This window comes from Cenococcum geophilum, assembly GCF_001692895.1.
Source record: "Cenococcum geophilum 1.58 unplaced genomic scaffold K441scaffold_44, whole genome shotgun sequence".
Classification (NCBI taxonomy): Eukaryota; Fungi; Ascomycota; class Dothideomycetes; order Gloniales; family Gloniaceae; genus Cenococcum; species Cenococcum geophilum.
Window position 1 is genome coordinate 335468 of NW_027137602.1, and position 16796 is coordinate 352263.

Below are 16796 nucleotides of genomic sequence, written 5' to 3' on the forward strand. Positions count from 1 at the left end.
ATATAAGGCTGCTTAGCTTGGTATAAAAATGATATAGGTTCTAATAGGATGCGATTTAGGGCCCTAGAACTAGTCCTAGGATACCTATTTTAAATAGGGTCCCTTTTTTAAGAACCTTCTATTTATAGCATAACCAATATATACTATAGGAAAGACAATAGCGCAACCTTTTTAAGAGGCAAGTAGTAGTAATACTAAAATTAGCGTAGGTCCATATTACTGTATTAATTCTTATTACTTAAAATTTAAAAACTCTAGTCTATATAGTAGGAACATAGTTAGGGGCGTAAATTTCTATTAGTAAACTATAACTGTAACTATTAAAGGTATTCTTAAAGTATCCTTAATAAATTTAAAAGTTAAAGGAAAAGGGAAAAAATTATAATAGAAAATAGTGCCTAATATATCCGTTTAATTATGGAGTTATAGGCTCGACCTCGAACCTAGTAGGGAGTGGGAGTAGTAATTAAACGATAATCTCTTAAACCTCAGCTATAATTATTTTAAGACGCTAAGGCGCTTCTAGGCTTTAAAGGCCTTAAAGGCCTTAATTAAATCATTATATATATCTATCTTATCTTCCTAAGTATTTTCGCTGTCGGGATACCCTTTCCACTTAACTAGATACTAAACTTTTCTATATTTACTAACTTAGCGGACGCGCTTTTTGACTAGCTATTTAACTGTAAACTAGTTATCCTCTACGTCTACGGGGGCAAGTGGGCTAATATCTCAAATAGCCTATATAAAGGTTACTTCTCTAATATTACCCTCGGTGTATTTAGCTAGTAATAATAGGCTATTAATCCATAGATTGGAAGTAGAGGTATATCCTAAGTACACGTTATAAGGGGTTATGCTAGAATTAATATACCTAGGGCTAAGTAGATTAGCACTATTAAGAATAATTAGAGCGTTTAAAGCGCTATACTCCTACTTCCTAATCTCTATATATCCTAAGCTTAGAGTAGCATTAGTTAAGTCCTCTAGTTTCACGCTATAAAATAAGGCTTTAATAGTTAAATAGTCCTCTATATCTCTTATATATATAAGACAATCTATACCCTAGTTAAACGCGATAATTTTAGCCGTTAGTTATTAATACGTACGCGAAGTTAAAGTTATATTGGAATCTTTTTAATTTAAAGCAAGCGTTCTATCTCTATTAGGGTTTATAAGATCTACTATATTAATTGCATTATACTTAGACATTATACTACTCTAGGCCGCCACTTAAGTAAGAAGTCTAGGGTTAATTTTCTTAAGTATTCTACTGCACACAGATGGCGGCGGGGTGTTAATACTAGGAAAGCTTCTGTTCTTAGTCCAGCCACTACTTATATAACTACCGAAATCTAACATTAAACGGCTTAAGGGTGTTATAAATCTGTTAGACGGGTATTAGCTAATGCTTTTTATCGTCTTATTAATGAAACCGTATCTTACTTTAGCTAGAGCTTTATTACCTATGCTTAATTCCTTCTTATAGGCGGACCTCTGCCTCTTAACTTTGGCCGGCTATATTTCCACCTTACAGTCTTCTTTTAATCTTTTTAGTAATTTTAGTTCCTTAAAGTTAAGGTAATAAATATCCTAAAGATGGAATTTCAGCTTCCTAGCTAAATTAAATATCGCCCTATATTGTAAGCCTAGATAAGGGCAATTTAGCAGTTTACTCTTATTTAGGGTTTCTATATACCTATAAATATACTTTTTCTATATAGCCCGTTTTAGGAATTAATACATCCGCACTATAGCTAGCGTAGTACTACTAAGGTAAAAAGGACAGTAGCTGGTAGTGGCGAGTACCCTATTGTATATAAGAAGGTCGTATTAAATAGGAAGTATCTCACAGTCGTCCAGATACGCTTAGTAGTGGTCGCTCTATTATACCTCCCTAAAAATTCACTAGTTATATTAGAAGCATAGCTTAAAAAAGCCATTATAACTCTTTTTATAGCAGTTATATATATGCCTCTAATTATAAGTAGCCTTCGTCTTTATATTACCAAGCGGAGATTAAGCTATCTTCCGCTGGCCTGCTAAATTAGAGTAATAGCACTTCTCTAGCTCTAAGCCCGGTTAAAACTTTACTTCGGCATCCTTTTAATATAGCGCAACTATATTACGGAGAGCGCTAAGACCTATAGGGCTCTGTAAGGTAGTAACCTCGAAAAGGACAGATATAAGGCGGTTCCGTTTAAGTATAAGAAATTAAGTTCGGTTAAATATAGTTTGGTAATAGTATGGTAAGGTATTATCCTTATTATTAACATCTGGTCTATACGGCTGCACCTTTTGCCACTTATAGAGTTCTTTAGTAGTTAGCTTACGTTTCTGCATATAAAGCTCCTTTTAACGGGTTATAGAGTTTGCGTCCTTCTTCCCTTTTAGAGCAGTAATCTCCTTCTCTATATTAATATATTTTAAGCTATTTTTAAATTTATGCTACTTCTCTATTAAGAAAGATTGCCAAAGTTTTAGGTTATAAGGGAGAGATAAACCGCGAAAGAGGTTATTAACAATACTATATAGCTTAGTGCCGAAGTAGCTCGCCTAGCTATCTGTGCCACTGTTATTAGGTATATAGTAATTATTAAACGTATTTAAATCTCTCTACCTAGCGTGCTTTATTCTTTAAGCGGCTAAATACAGCTTATTTTTACTAGAAATTAATTAATAAGTAGCCTAAAGATAGAAGGAACGACAATATATATACCAATCTAGTATAAGCCCTCCGCCCTAAAGTTATAAATTATAGGCGGTTGAGGGTATCCTATACGGATGCCTAGCGCTCTAAGGCGGAAGCTAAATGCGTTTACCTTTTCAATTTTCTATCTTATGGACATACTCTTAAAGAAAGGCGTGTTAAGTATACTTTCTTTCCATTATAAATAAAGCATCTCCCCCTCCAGTAGTATTATGTCAAGGAGCTCTTTAATAGTATTATAGTCCCTAAACGCCTTTGCTGTAATAAGTATAGCCAGTATTAGGAGTATAAAGCTGTAAATAAAAGGTATTAGTACTATGCCCTTATATAGAGAGTATTCTAGCCTACTAATATAAGAATTAGAACTACCGCTTAACTTAATAGGCTAAGCAACTTAGCGCTTACCTCTTATCTAGTGTTGTAGTTATATTCTTAGCATCTTAAACAATTTAAATAGCAAACTCTGTATTTCTGTGCTTATTGCGAAATACTACAAAAGTTATATCCTATATTATAACTAAGTTAATCTATTTACCTACTACGCTATATATATATACGTATTAGGGAGGGGGGGGGGGTTTTCTTACCTTATAGTATAAACCCTGGCTAAAACCCGCTTAACAGCTAGACTTAATATACTCGCCAACTTATATGGAAGAATAAATAATAGCCATAAGGTCCGCCTAATTATTTACTCTTATTGCCGGTTATTTATACGCAACTCAATCTACCGTCTATAGCTACCTTCCCAAATAAATAAAATGGTTCTTAGTCGTAAACCTTCTTAGCCTTTTTTTCCTAGGTATTTTTAGTTTATTAGCTAGCGAGCCTTTAATAAACTATATAAGATTAGACTCTCTAATAAGGAGAAAATAGGGAAATATAGATGGAACATATATTTATAACAGAGAGGGTTATATTTATAGGTATTACGGTATTAATATAACGCCAGCCAGCTATAAAATCTTTCTAGTACTGGTTAACGGTATCTAAGGCTGCTATTAGATTATCCTTAACGCCATTAATACTATATGCCATGTTCTTAACAAAATCTTTTAAGGATACTAGGTTATATAAAGAAGAACTAGGATATTCTTTAGCGAATTTATTTAGTAAAGGGTTAGAACGGGATAGAATCCGACCGCTATAGTACGCTAATTATAACTTATTAGTACCACAGCTCTACCTTTCTAAGATAAGCTTTCTCTATCTTTGGCTTAAGACGCTTTTAAACTTTAGTGCCATCTATGCCCTCCCTGCTTTAGTTAGAGCCCTTTACCCTTGCTATAGTAAGAAACTCGCGAGGGTTCTTTTTTTTTAGCATTTTATAGAGAAACGGATAAGGCAAGCAGAAGCTAAGGTAAAGAAAAAAGGGAAGAGGAATATAAAGACAAGCTTATAGAAGCGGATGGGCAAGCTACGGAACAGTAGGTAAAAGGAGAGAAAGAAAGAGAAAGAGAGAGAGGATGGGACGGAAATTAAGCGGTAGGTAGGTAAAACAAAGCAAACGAACGCGACTAGAGGAGATCTTATAGTAAGAGATAAGGCATTTCCTCTTTAACTAACACCTTTAAAGACGCTATATTATATACAGGTGCAGCTTAGGACGGGCGAATACTCTATTTTAAGGGGGGACCGGTTTTAGAAACCTTATAGGCCCAAAACGCGGCACTTAAGATTGTTGTATAAAGTTAATAATTAGCATCGGTAAGGACGTAGCACTTTTAAGGCATAATTGGTTAATAAGATAGAGGAGCGGCAACGTTACTAAGCAGCCTAAGTATGACCTAAGTCGAGGGTGCTTAGCGCCTAAATATAGCGGCGATACTAACTAACCGAGTCGGATTCCGCCAAGGGGAGTTTTAGTCTATAACTACCGTCGTAGGTACGGCTTTAAAGAGGTTTTAGAATGCTTTTCATAGCTCTATTACTACTTTACGGTATCCTAATAAGTAAGCCTTTTTAGTATCATTTGCCTACTTCGTATATAGAATAAAGTAGGTTTCGCTTATAGGTCGTATTGCATTTATAAGGTCTATTAGCTAGATCCTATTAGTTATTTATAGAAGATTATACTTCTTAGCCATCTTTATTACATGCTCCTATTAGTTAAGCCATTAGATAATTTTTGCCTACTTAAGACCCTTAAGCGAGTCTATATATTATAGCTGTACCTTCCTTATTATAAAGTTCTTTAAGAGCTTAGTGTCTTCTTTTAACTAAGTTAGCCATTCCTTAACTATAAGGGAAGGGTTAAGCAGTAGCTTCTTCTAAATTAATACTGTAGACGTGATTTGGGTACAAATCTATTAAAGATACTCCTCTTGTTTTAGAAAATACTTTATATCCTAGTTGTAGTACCATCTACTATTCTCATACGCTTTCTGTTAATTTGTTAAGAGCTATATATATAAGGTTGCATCCTTATTAAAATCTATAACTTCTAAATAGGCTAGTTCTTATAATAAACCTTATTAAGGTGCTGCCTTGTCTAGGTCAACGTAGGCCCAAATTCGTTTATCTATAAGGGCTTATAGTTGCCAGATCCATTACTCCTAGTCTTCTAGCTTATTAAGAATAATTATAGTAAACAAACTTGACGTCGGTGGAGTTATTTAACTGATAGGTTAAGGAGGAATTGAGATGGTATTTTTGTCGTCAGGATCGTCCTTGTTAGGATTATCCTTGTCATCAGGATCGTCCTTTGACGATTGAGGTGGAATCTCGTGAAATCTCGTGGAATCTCGTGGAATCTCGTGTTAGAATCGTCCTGTGACAATTGAGGTAGGATTTCTGTTAGAGTCTGCGTCCTAAGACGATGAGGTGTCAGAGTCTGACGATGAGGTAGAATTTCTTTAAATAATTGAGTAATAGCTAAATAGCTTCTTAAGTCGGCGGACCGGGCTCATAACTGTCACGAAGTGCATATAGAGCAGTTCATTGATAAAATGGGTTAATTAATTGATGATGTTAATGATGTCTGGTCCTTGTGTGACCAGGGCCCTCGGGCTCAGATGAAGAGATTTACAATACACGTGACTCGTGCACGTGACTCGTGCACGGTCTACGCCTCTAGAGAATACGGATTATCTGACAGCATCACCGGAGCCGGCCATAAAGGGGAGGTGTTATTATCATCACGAGTACATCTTTAAACCCCGTACGAGAGTTCTTGACAGGGCAGCGAAGACGGGCAAACTTGGCGTATTTCGGACACTATTGGATGCTAGTGCTAGAGTAACCGCCCGCACACTTTGTTATGCAGACGGCTCGACCTTCCATGGATATAACGCACTCAAATGGGCAGTATACAATGAAGACAAAGAGATCGTTAAGCTCCTTCTCAGTAACGGCGCCAAAGTTAACGATGACATTCTGTCGGACCATAACGACAGGGGTAATACGGTAATGACTGCCCTTCAAATAGCCTCCTGGAATATCAATACAGAGCTTATTTAGATTCTATTAAAAACGAGCGCAAACGTTAACGCCCGCCTAGGGCATCATCTAGATGGGTAACTGGAGGAAGAATGTGAATATATCGCAATCCAAGCTGCCGCCCGCCATGGATCATCTGAGACTATTCAAATTCTATTAGACGTTGCAGCAGATTTTAATGCAAACACTGGAGAGAGTCTATCTCCGATCGTATTGGCTGTTAGAACCGGGAATTTAGCCGCAGTTCAATTATTGGCAAGATCTGGTTCATTTGCTCGTCAGCCAAGAGGACCTGTAAGAAAGACTCTCCATTGCCAGAAGCCATATTTCGTGGCAACGCATCCATTGTAGCATATCTGCTCGTTGCTAGAATAGATGTTAATTCTCCCAATAGAGGAAACACCGCTCTCAAGGTAGCAATACAAGCGGGAAACAAGGAATTGCTACGCTACTTGCTGAATAAGGGAGTAGATATCAATAACCCATATGCGAAACAGCGAGGAAAGACCGCACTTCGAGCGGCAGTGGTGCAAAACGACATTGAGCTGGTCCGATATCTTCTCAGAGTCGGCGTCGATGCAAATGATCCTTGTGCGCTCTTAGAAGCGGTTGAGAATGATGCCGAGATTGGCATTATCCAAACGCTTCTTACTGCCCGCTCATGCCTACCTGGTCTTGGAGGAGTAAGCTATGGAGTCACTGCACTTCATACAGCAATGAGAGCCGCGAATCTAGAGATTTTTAATATTCTGCTGGGTACAGGCATAGATGTTAGCGCAGTGACATTAACAACTTATGAAGAGGAGTTGGAAAAAGAAATGAGCAAAGAGGAATTTGGTGTAATTTATGGCGAAACTGCTTTCGGAATTGCAGTTCGGGGGGAAGGATTTCCCAATACTTCGAAGGCTCTTGAGTGTAGGCGCCGATCCGAATACCGCCGTAGCAGGGCATCCTGGATTCGAGAATGTTACCCTAGCAGTCGTGACAATGGCACACGCTCCTCTTGTCAAACTTCTCATCGAAGCAGGCGCTGAAGTAAATTCCCCTCCAGCACGTTTTCTAGGACGGACCCCCTTTCAAGCCGCAGCCGGTTCTGGAAGTTTAGAAATTATCTAGCTACTACTGGACGCCGGCGCGAATGTGGACGCGCTGCCAGCGCCCGAATACGGGGTAACTGCACTTCAGTCCACTGCAATAGGAGGATACATTGGCATCGCTTGTCTTCTACTCGACAAGGGCACGGATATAAATGCCGCGGTAGCAAAGGAGCAGAGAAGAACGGCTCTGGAAGGAGTTGCGGAGCATGGTCGCATTGATATGATACAACTGCTGCTGAATGCCGGAGCCGAGCTTAAAGGCTCTGGGAAAGCCCAATATGAGAGAGCGGTGAAATTGGCTCGGAGCAACGGGCATTATGCTACAGCAAGATTGATTCAGTCGCATTGTGGCTAGTAGACTTTGGAAGGAGTTTGGAAAACACTAGGAATAGAATAGATATGATAATTAAACTCGCCAATGCATCGCGAGACGCGACCACCACCGGTATTTTTTGTGATAAAACAATTGCAGGGTGGCAGTTTGTCGGGCCAACTCATGTCGCAATGCGCTTTGCATAGTTTGTCTCGTTTCTCTATTCCATTGAAACGAAGCGCATTCGCACAAAATGTAGGTGGTATAATTGCCTGCTGTTGGTACAATAAAGTGGTATTGGAGGCTCGGCTGAGCTTATCTCATAAATCAGAGGCTCCGTAATAGAATTTGGTTACAAGCGGGAACAAACGAAGCCTCTGAGAGCTTATGGGCGTCCTTTTGGTGGTAACTGAATGTTTTGAGAATCGATTTTTATCGCTATTGCCTAACCACGATAGTTATACTATATATACTTGACATAATAGATTCTTTACGTAATTATCCCCTTCCCTATATATATTAGAGCTTTATATCTGTTGTATTAAGGCACGAGATACACGTCGCAGAAAACGATTTGGATTTTGAAACATATCTACGTGAATTTCAGACTGACCACCCATACCTAACTTTTAATATAATACAGCTACGGCGTAGCTACCAGGTAGAATAGATAGAAAAGCGAAAGAGCTTTCGCCTCGTAGTATTTTTAGAGTAGTTAGTTGTGGAAGATATAGTCAGGCTTGGCAGTGATTTGTCCTTACACGTGTAGCTGGGCTGACTTATCCGCACGGTGTCGCTCGCTCGCCGAGCTGATCTCGCGGCTCTTCCAGAATCTCTGCAAAAGAAGGAAAAGCGTATGGAGGGAGCATGAAGAGGTGGGTGACATTGAAAACGAATGCAGGTCTCCCAAGGGGCATGCAATCCGTTGGGTTCTAGAATGCATGGCGGACCGTCGCGAGGCGAGCCGTTTCTCGGGTGAACCCGGTTCTCCTCCAAGACCTGGTTTTGCAGAGCACTCCCCTTTGGGCAGAACAGCTAGCCACAAAACACCCAGAAAACCGACTAGCGACGCCTCAGCCAGCCGTTTGCAGTCATCTGCCTTCTCACAGCACACGACAGCTTGTACGAGCTCCGGCTTCTCCCCCCTGCGTGTGCTCGTAACACACCTAATTTCGCTTTCTTGCACACTAGAGAATTTCAAGTTTAACTCTTACAATTAAGCTTAAAAGTCAGAGACTTTACCTTTCTTTGCGAGTGCACAGCCTTTTTTATAAGTGCACAGTGCACTTGACTAATTGTTAGCAAAATTGGGTGTGTGTTGCGCGCGCACACTGGGGAGAAGCCGGAGCTCGTACAAGCTGTATTCGTCGTACATCCAGTTTCTGTCAGGGACCTTTCCCCACATTGTGCGAGATCATACCCCTGTGCCTTGCAGATTCTCTGCGAATCATGTCTGAGCAGTATCCTGCTATCACGAAAAGCATATTGTGTAAGACAGCTTCTAGTCGCATCATCTCCGAGGCATATCCACAATATCGCCAATACTTCTCGTTACCTATCTTGGCCCAATTTGGCACGTGGAAATGACCACAGCCTCGGGAACCCCCTGGCATGCAGACTTGAGGCTGCGGCTGCGGCTCCGAATGTGCACCGACGCCATCTTATCAGACGAGAGCTGAGGCTTCGTCTAGTCTAGCCTCAAAAGAAACGAAGAGTAATGCTCTCTCCCATGGCTTCCATCGCGAATTTATAATACTCTAGGGAATGTGCTCAAGGAATTCGACCGGAGGGTCTTCACGCTCTTCAAGGCCAATAGATCTAAACAAGGAGTCGTACAGCGGCGGACCGACTATGGAAGTCTCGATCGATTCCTGAGTCCGGAACTCTTTTTCGCTAATATGATCTCCCATTGAAGCAGCCACTATTTTTGGTTCTTTCTGTGGCTGGCTCTATCGCAGGCGCAGAAGCTGATGCGTATCGGTGCTACCGAGTGTCAGCTCCTGGAATCACCCCTCTATCTTCCCGTTTGGGTACACTCTACGATCGCTCGGGGCATCCAGTTCTTTAATCCCAGCCAATCTAGCCCTTGTCCCTCTTCCTTTTGGCTGCTGGAGTGTCTTACGCTTTATGATCTCCTGCGCCACGCGTCGTCTGGAACCACCTGAATCATATCAGGCGGCCGGGATTGCGGATGATCGATTAGGGGTCAATCTAAGATATATCTTGGACTCAAGCTTCCATCAAGTTCAAAATGCAGGGCATTAGATGGGCTTTGCGATTCTACGCTCCAACATAATTTTTGAGTGCCTTCCTTGCTGCTTTCTTCTAAGTGCTCCGTGTGCTTGGCCTTCGAATGCCAAAGTGTAAGTGTTATATACCTGTTGTTACTCTCTTTCCGCCAATCTGACCTTTTCTAGTTGCTCCATTATCTAACGCAGGTTCTAGAGATACTATGGGCAACCCCGCATCTGCCCCGCCGGTAGTATCTACCACCGAGTCTACCACAACTCTGAAGAGCTCAGCGAGCACTAATGGTACCTATAAAACCAACGGGTCCACTACCATGACTTCCAATGGCACATACTTTAGCAATGGAGATGGCTCTCCCGATATGTCTCCTATAATGCAGACATTCAACGACAGCATCCGAGTGCCCAAGGTCAGCGTTCTCCGTGAGTCCATGGTGAGGACGTCTTCTATGATTCGGACACAACTTGGCAGTTCATCAAGTATCGTGTTTGATAGTAGCCCCACAGTTGAGGACTTCCTGGAGGCGCTGGCGAATGAGCGGCTGCGGCATATGCCCCATGATGGAAGCAACTGGGACAAGGTTTTAAGATGGGCTGAGAATATCGGAGGACATGTTCTCATCTTTCACGAAGCCGTGCATGATTTCATGCTCAATAGTGAGGATGCCACGAGACTGATCTGGGGAAGCTGCCTATCGCTATTGCAGGTCAGTTAATCTGCTATAATGCTATGTAGCCGGATGGAAATTGATAAGTTTTAGATGGGCCCAAGCCAAATTAGCATCCTTACAAAAGCATTTGGAGTCTTTCACAGGATGATACTAGCTATGTCAGTTTTTCTTCGACAGCGTCACCTTCTGACCGCTAGCACGGAAATTCGACGCGAGCTCGCGCATACATATTCAGATTTCATGCAGTTGACATGTGCCGTCAACGCACATTATCGCACCAAGAGCCACGGTATATTAAGCTAGTCCCCCCAAAACGGGGCATCGAGCATCAGAATTCCCTGATTGGCTAACTTTGAATAAGGGAAACATATGATCAGCGCGACCGAATTTGAAGAGCATTTCGGAGAGACTATTACCGGGTTCTATCATCACCTTGATCGGATTTCGACCTCCATGTGGACTATGGAGATTGAAAGTTCGCGGTTCAGAGGTCATTCAGAGCTAGACATCTGTGCCATACGGGATTTCCTGGGGCCACAAGACCGCGTTGTGCGGACCATGATCTCCAATCGACTTTCTTCTGGTGTCCATCGTGCCGAATTCACTTGCGAGTGGTTCAGCAGCCATGTCACGAACTTCACCAGGAATCGCAACAAGGTGTTCCTCATCACTGGCGGCCCGTCGAGTGGAAAAACCGTCCTATCTCGTTGGATTGTTGAGAAATTGCAAGGTTCTATGGACCAGGACCCCTACGATGTGATATCATACTTCGTAGGTAAGTTATGGATTCTTTTGATAAGATTTTGTGTTCCCAGGTTGTTGAGCTGATCTATTTAAAAGACACAAATGCGAAATATACTACAAGCCCACTAAGTCTTATCAAGAGCCTTTTGCTGCAAATCTTAGACCGGAAAGTCGGGCATCAACAGCTTGTCTTGAAGATCCAAGATGTTATGGAAATGTCCGCGAAGGGTCGCACAGCCTTGGATATTGAACAAGCGCTCTGGGAGGCTCTTGATCTTGCTCTCACCAATGAGAAGATCATAATTCTCATAGACGGTCTTGATCAGATTTCTGGGGCCCGTATCGGCAATCCTGCGATTCTGGATACGCTTCATAAAATCACCTCTGCGAGCAATCGGACGCACGTGAAAGCTATTGTGCTCAGCAGGCCGCTGAGCAAAGCGGCGTCACAACTTACCCAACACTTTTCTATTGAGGACGAACACATTTCAGACGATATCCGACTTGTCATTGAGCATTCCATCTCTTCGCAACCCCAATTCCGCGCTATGAAGGAGAAAGATAGAAAGTCTATCATTCAAAAAGTATTTGAAGGGTCAAAAAGCTCATTCTTATGGGCAAACCTAATCTTTCAATCGGTGAAGAATGAGAAAACAGTCTCCGCAATTCTCGATCTCTTAGATCGGGCACCGAAAACTGTGGAAGAAGTTTTGGATCGTCGTCTCGCCAGCCTAGACACTAGGCATCAGGAGACTAAGCAAATCCTCTCTTGGGTTTTGGCATCTGAACGGCCGTTGACAATTAAGGAAATCAGGGAGCTTCTAGAGATAGATCTCGACCAATGCGCCCACTCTCCTCGTTTTACCCATGTGGAAGATGATATACGTCACGCTTGCGGGTCTCTTGTTATCATTCGAGACGGCATGGTGTATTTGCGCCATCCCAGCATCCGAGAACATTTGCTCAGTTCCACATCGGGTACGAACAAGTCCTCCAAATTGGTATTGAATATCAAAGAAGCGCACCATGATCTAACAGTACGCGCCTTGGCTTATGTTAAGATCCACTTACACGGGGACATTGAGCCTCAATTCAAGCGCATGAGCTCACACGAACTGTCAGATCATTTTGCAAAATACTCTCTGCTGGAGTATGCTGCAAGATACTGGACTAGCCACTTCCGCCTATCTTCTCTTTATGAACCAAGCGGCCATCACAAACTTTCGTCTTCTTTCAAAAACTGTCTTTCTAGCTCCACGATTCTGGCTCTGATTGAAGGAACCTGCTTGGCCCGTCAGTATGTTGCTATTGAGGCTGAGAAGCTCCAACTTCTATCATACAGCGTTCGAAAATCAGTCTTTGGGGAACGGTCTGCCGCAATCCTTCAGAGTTTAATTCTGCAGGTTCGCATTTGTCAAAGGCTCCAGTCTTCGCATGTCAGCGAGTACTCGTATGAGGCCTGGAAAATCAGCCGAAGCGTTTGCCATATCACGGTAGCACTGGCTTGTGCCGAAGCCTTTATTCGGTGCACTTTGTCTATCAAAGTGACCACGCGCACGGAATTCATTATCAGGAAAGAGGAGGTTCTCTTATACCTCATCAAAACCCACAAGCACGATCATGGAGCGTCTCACGAGCTTACCATTCGGTACATCACCATGCTTGCGGAGCTTTACGTATCGATTCAAGAGACTGGAAAGGCTGCCATTTTATACCGCGAGCTTTATGAAATCCGAATCGAGCTATATGGCCATTTCCACGCTGAGACGATTGAGATATACGAGCTTCTTATTTCTCAATTAAAGACTCTATCAAAATTTGAAGTCATCCTTGAGTTGACATTGGAATACCACGAATACATTGTCCGCACACTGTCTATTACAGATGAACGGCGTATCAAATCAACTATGACCCTTGTCCAAATCTACGAAGAGCGCAAAGAAGTCGAGAGGGCGGAAGAGATCTTGGTTAGTTTCTGGAGGAGCATCACAACTGAGATATCGACAACTACACGAACCAGAGAGACCAAGATCGATATCACGTTGGAATACTCCAAATTTCTCTGCCGCCACTCTCGAAAGGAGGAGTCTGAAGTTGTTTTACGCGGACTCTGGATCGAAATCGAGTCCTATAGCGAGGAATGGCGGTCAGAAACAACTATCATTCAACGCATTCAAGTGATTGCAGAGCAATTTAGGTCCTTGAAAGTATATTCGATGGCTCGCTCGATATTTAGTTCTCTGTGGAGCTATTACAAGAAGACCGAGCAACACACGTCGACTGAGGCAATCACTGTGGCCACATCTCTTGCGGAAACCGTTACCGAGACGATATCCTCCAGCAGCTCGTCTTCTACGACAACTACAGGCACCGAAGTCACAGAATCGACGACTTTGACCGTCGAGGAAGAACAGACTCTTCGCGAGGTTTTTGAATCGTCAATGACTTCTTCATCTACGAAGATTTCTTCGTCGACTGTCAAAACCTGCGTAGCCCTTTCATCTAGCTATTCTAAGCAGGAACGCTGGTCTGAAGCTTGCGAGATTTACTCACAAACCATCAGCCGCGTTTGGTCATCGATCGAGACCAGGCAAGAAACAGTTAAGGTGACCGAAGAGTATTCGTCCGAGGTTATTGGGGTTGCGATGAGTTTAGCTCATTGCAGGTTCAAGATGCTGCAGATCGAAAAGGCGGAAGTGATCTACTGGAACATTTTCCAAAGCTTGCTGCACAGCCATAAATGCGACCAACACTTCTTGATCAGGACCGTGAAATCGATTATTGAGTTTTTTGAAACGACATACCGATACGAGAAAGTCATCAAGGTCTACCAGGAATTTTACGTTCACTTGCAGTCTTCATTTGGTAAATCACATGCTTGTACAATTGAGATACTCTACGGCTTCGGAACCATTGCTACTCGTATGAGCCGACGCACGGAAGCTGAAACGGCCTACTACCAGATATTCTCCGCATACCAGATTGAACATGGTTGCCTCCATTCTGATGGCGTCCAGGCCGCTTTATTGCTTTGCGAGATATATGAACATGATCACAAATGGGTGGCCGCCCAGAATGTGTATGCTTGCCTATGGCAAACGTTTTTGAAGCACGGACAGTCATACAAGCTGGGTGCCGAGTTTGTCGAGCGCATTTACTCGAAATACATGCATATCCTGGAACACAAGACGAAGACAGAATATTCCGTCATTCGACAACTCGCAGTAGAATACCGGAAGACTTGTATCAGCTTCTACGGAAGTCACAGTGAGTTGACGATCAAGGCGACTATGCATCTTGCGGAGATTAGCGAGCGAAGAGAGGAGTACCACGAGGAGTGTATGTCTCTTTATGAAGAGGTCATCAAACACAGTGAGAAGATCTCGAAGTCAATATCAACCACGAAAACAAGCACGACCACTTCCTCCATGAGCACGACCTCTACTCAGACCGTTCTTCATACTGTGAAGAAGCGCCTTGCCCAGCTCTACTCTTCCAGCACTACAACGGTGACAAAGGCAGTGTCTCTTTACCGCGAACAATTTGAAATGCACAAGAGCCAATACGGTTACTCGTCGACCGAGACTTTGACCACAATGAAGGATTTGGTCATTTCATATAAGAAGCAAAGCACTACTGAGTCGACCACAATCGCAACGCAACTTCTTCGAACAAGCGTGACTGAGATTTGCGAGCACGAAACACATTCCGAGAAGTTGATCGAATCTGCTAAGACAATTGCCAATGTCTACATCGAATGTGGTTACAAAGAGACTGCGATCAAGGTCATTCAAGAGATGCGAACCAAGGTTATCGAAGAAGTGAAGATGACACAGTCCATTAATGTGGAGCGAAAGTCATATGTGTTTTTGGCCGCCTTCGCCGAAGTGATTACGGAGACTAGTTCGTTCTCTTCCATTATGGCTGAGCTAAGGACAGAAATCTTGCTTTATGAATCTTACTTCCGAGCTACGAAGACTCAAAAAGAGTTCTTCGTGATCCTAGAGTCGGGATGCCGCCTGTACTACTACCTTAAGGAATCTAAGCGCTCCTCGGATGTCAAGATCATTGAAGAAGGGCTGTTGGAAGTTTTCATCAAGCATTTGAGCGTTTCGCAGACCGCTAAGAGGACGATTATTCAAGCTTTCTTCCATATCTGCTTGGAAGAGGTTATGAATGGCCATTACGAACTGACGGTGATTGAGCGAGCAACTGCGATTGTTTTAGAACATACCAAGCATTCCCGCTTCCAGGAGGCCTATGATCTTGCAGCACTGATTGATAGATTCATCCATCTTCAAGGAGGATTCCGCACTGAGCAGAACATCCACACTGGCTTCAAACTTGCCCTCTATCTAGCCGGGCGTGGAACCTTGAGATGCGAAGACCCGAAGCTTATCCGGACAATGATTGACTTGTCAAGAATCATTCTCCGTGAAGCTCTTGAAGGCTCTGAGACCCTGGACTTTGCTTTTACCGACCTGTCAATTGAGCTCCTCAACGATCTTGTGGGTCTCCTGGGCGAACAGCAAAATTACGAGGACCTCGAGGTAAGTTCCACAAGTTCAGACACATTTCCATTGACTGCTGAACTACTGTTGCTAACGTCTGCAGCGTATCCTCACCAAACTTTGGTCATCCCGGATTGTCCAAAAGACATGGTCGTCCACTATCGTTGTTTGGATCGGCCGCCGTCTTATCGAAACGCGCTTCTGCCGCAAGGAGAAGCACGACGATGCCATCCACCTCTGCAAAGACATCCGCTACAACCTCACTCGTGTATGGGGTGGGCTTGACCGCACGACCCTGGAATTCACCGCGCTGTTGTCGGAGCTGTACACCGCCACCAACCAACACCGTAAGGCTATGGCGCTGCATGAGGATGTCCTCAGCCAGATCGCATACGGCGATGATGAGGGTCTCTCCAGTTGTGACAGCGCTGCCGCAGCAGTCAAGCACGCCGAGCTTCTCAAGCGAACTTACCAACGCGGGGGCAAGTGGGACAAGGGTCTTCCGATCTACCAAGACCTGTTCACTCAGCTTGACCGGAAGTTCGCTAAAGAAAAGACTTGGACTGAGAAGGCACCGAAGGGCATCGAGAAGTGGCAGGCCAAGGGGGCGGATCAGATGGGCATGTGGAGTCGGCCATCTGGATTCGAGTTCCTTGTTGAAGAGAAGAAGACAGAGGTGCCGAAGAAGCATCAATACGTACTCCGTAGGGCAAGCAGCAATTTTGCAGTTCGACAATCCTATGCTAATGGAAGTGCGAGTGGAAAATTGATGGGGAGCGGATCGATAAGTAAGAACGGCACCGTGAACAGACCACTCACGATCATTTAGAGATGTGGGCGACGTTTCCTTGTTTTATTATTTGTATCATACATATAAAAAATTACTCTCCTTTTGTACGGATTCGGGTAATGTTTCGGTTATATGCTAGTATGAGTATTTTCTTGAGTTACAGGGTACGCTTGGTCCATACTGAAATATTCTCTTTTGTAAAACATAGCATTATTGACTTGACGCTGTCATTTCTATGAAAAAATCCAATTTGATCCGCCCAGTAAAAGAACA

At 43.0% G+C, this 16796-nt stretch overlaps 2 protein-coding genes across 2 annotated transcripts; both read left to right on the plus strand.

Annotated features, from left to right (window-relative positions):
* Positions 1–6549: 6549 nt before the first annotated feature.
* On the plus strand, positions 6550–7600 carry K441DRAFT_577690 (ankyrin; the record flags this gene model as incomplete). The annotated part of the gene is made up of 2 exons (XM_067644253.1): positions 6550–6672; positions 7334–7600. Coding segments are annotated over 2 exons (390 nt in total), but the record flags the coding sequence as incomplete, so codon positions are not given.
* A 2521-nt stretch (positions 7601–10121) lies between these two features.
* Positions 10122–16562, plus strand: K441DRAFT_577797 (uncharacterized protein; the record flags this gene model as incomplete). The annotated part of the gene is made up of 5 exons (XM_067644262.1): positions 10122–10514; positions 10569–10780; positions 10856–11253; positions 11319–15772; positions 15837–16562. 5 exons carry the CDS (start codon positions 10122–10124, stop codon positions 16560–16562), a joined length of 6183 nt encoding a protein of 2060 aa, XP_067500302.1.
* Between the last annotated feature and the right edge of the window lie 234 nt (positions 16563–16796).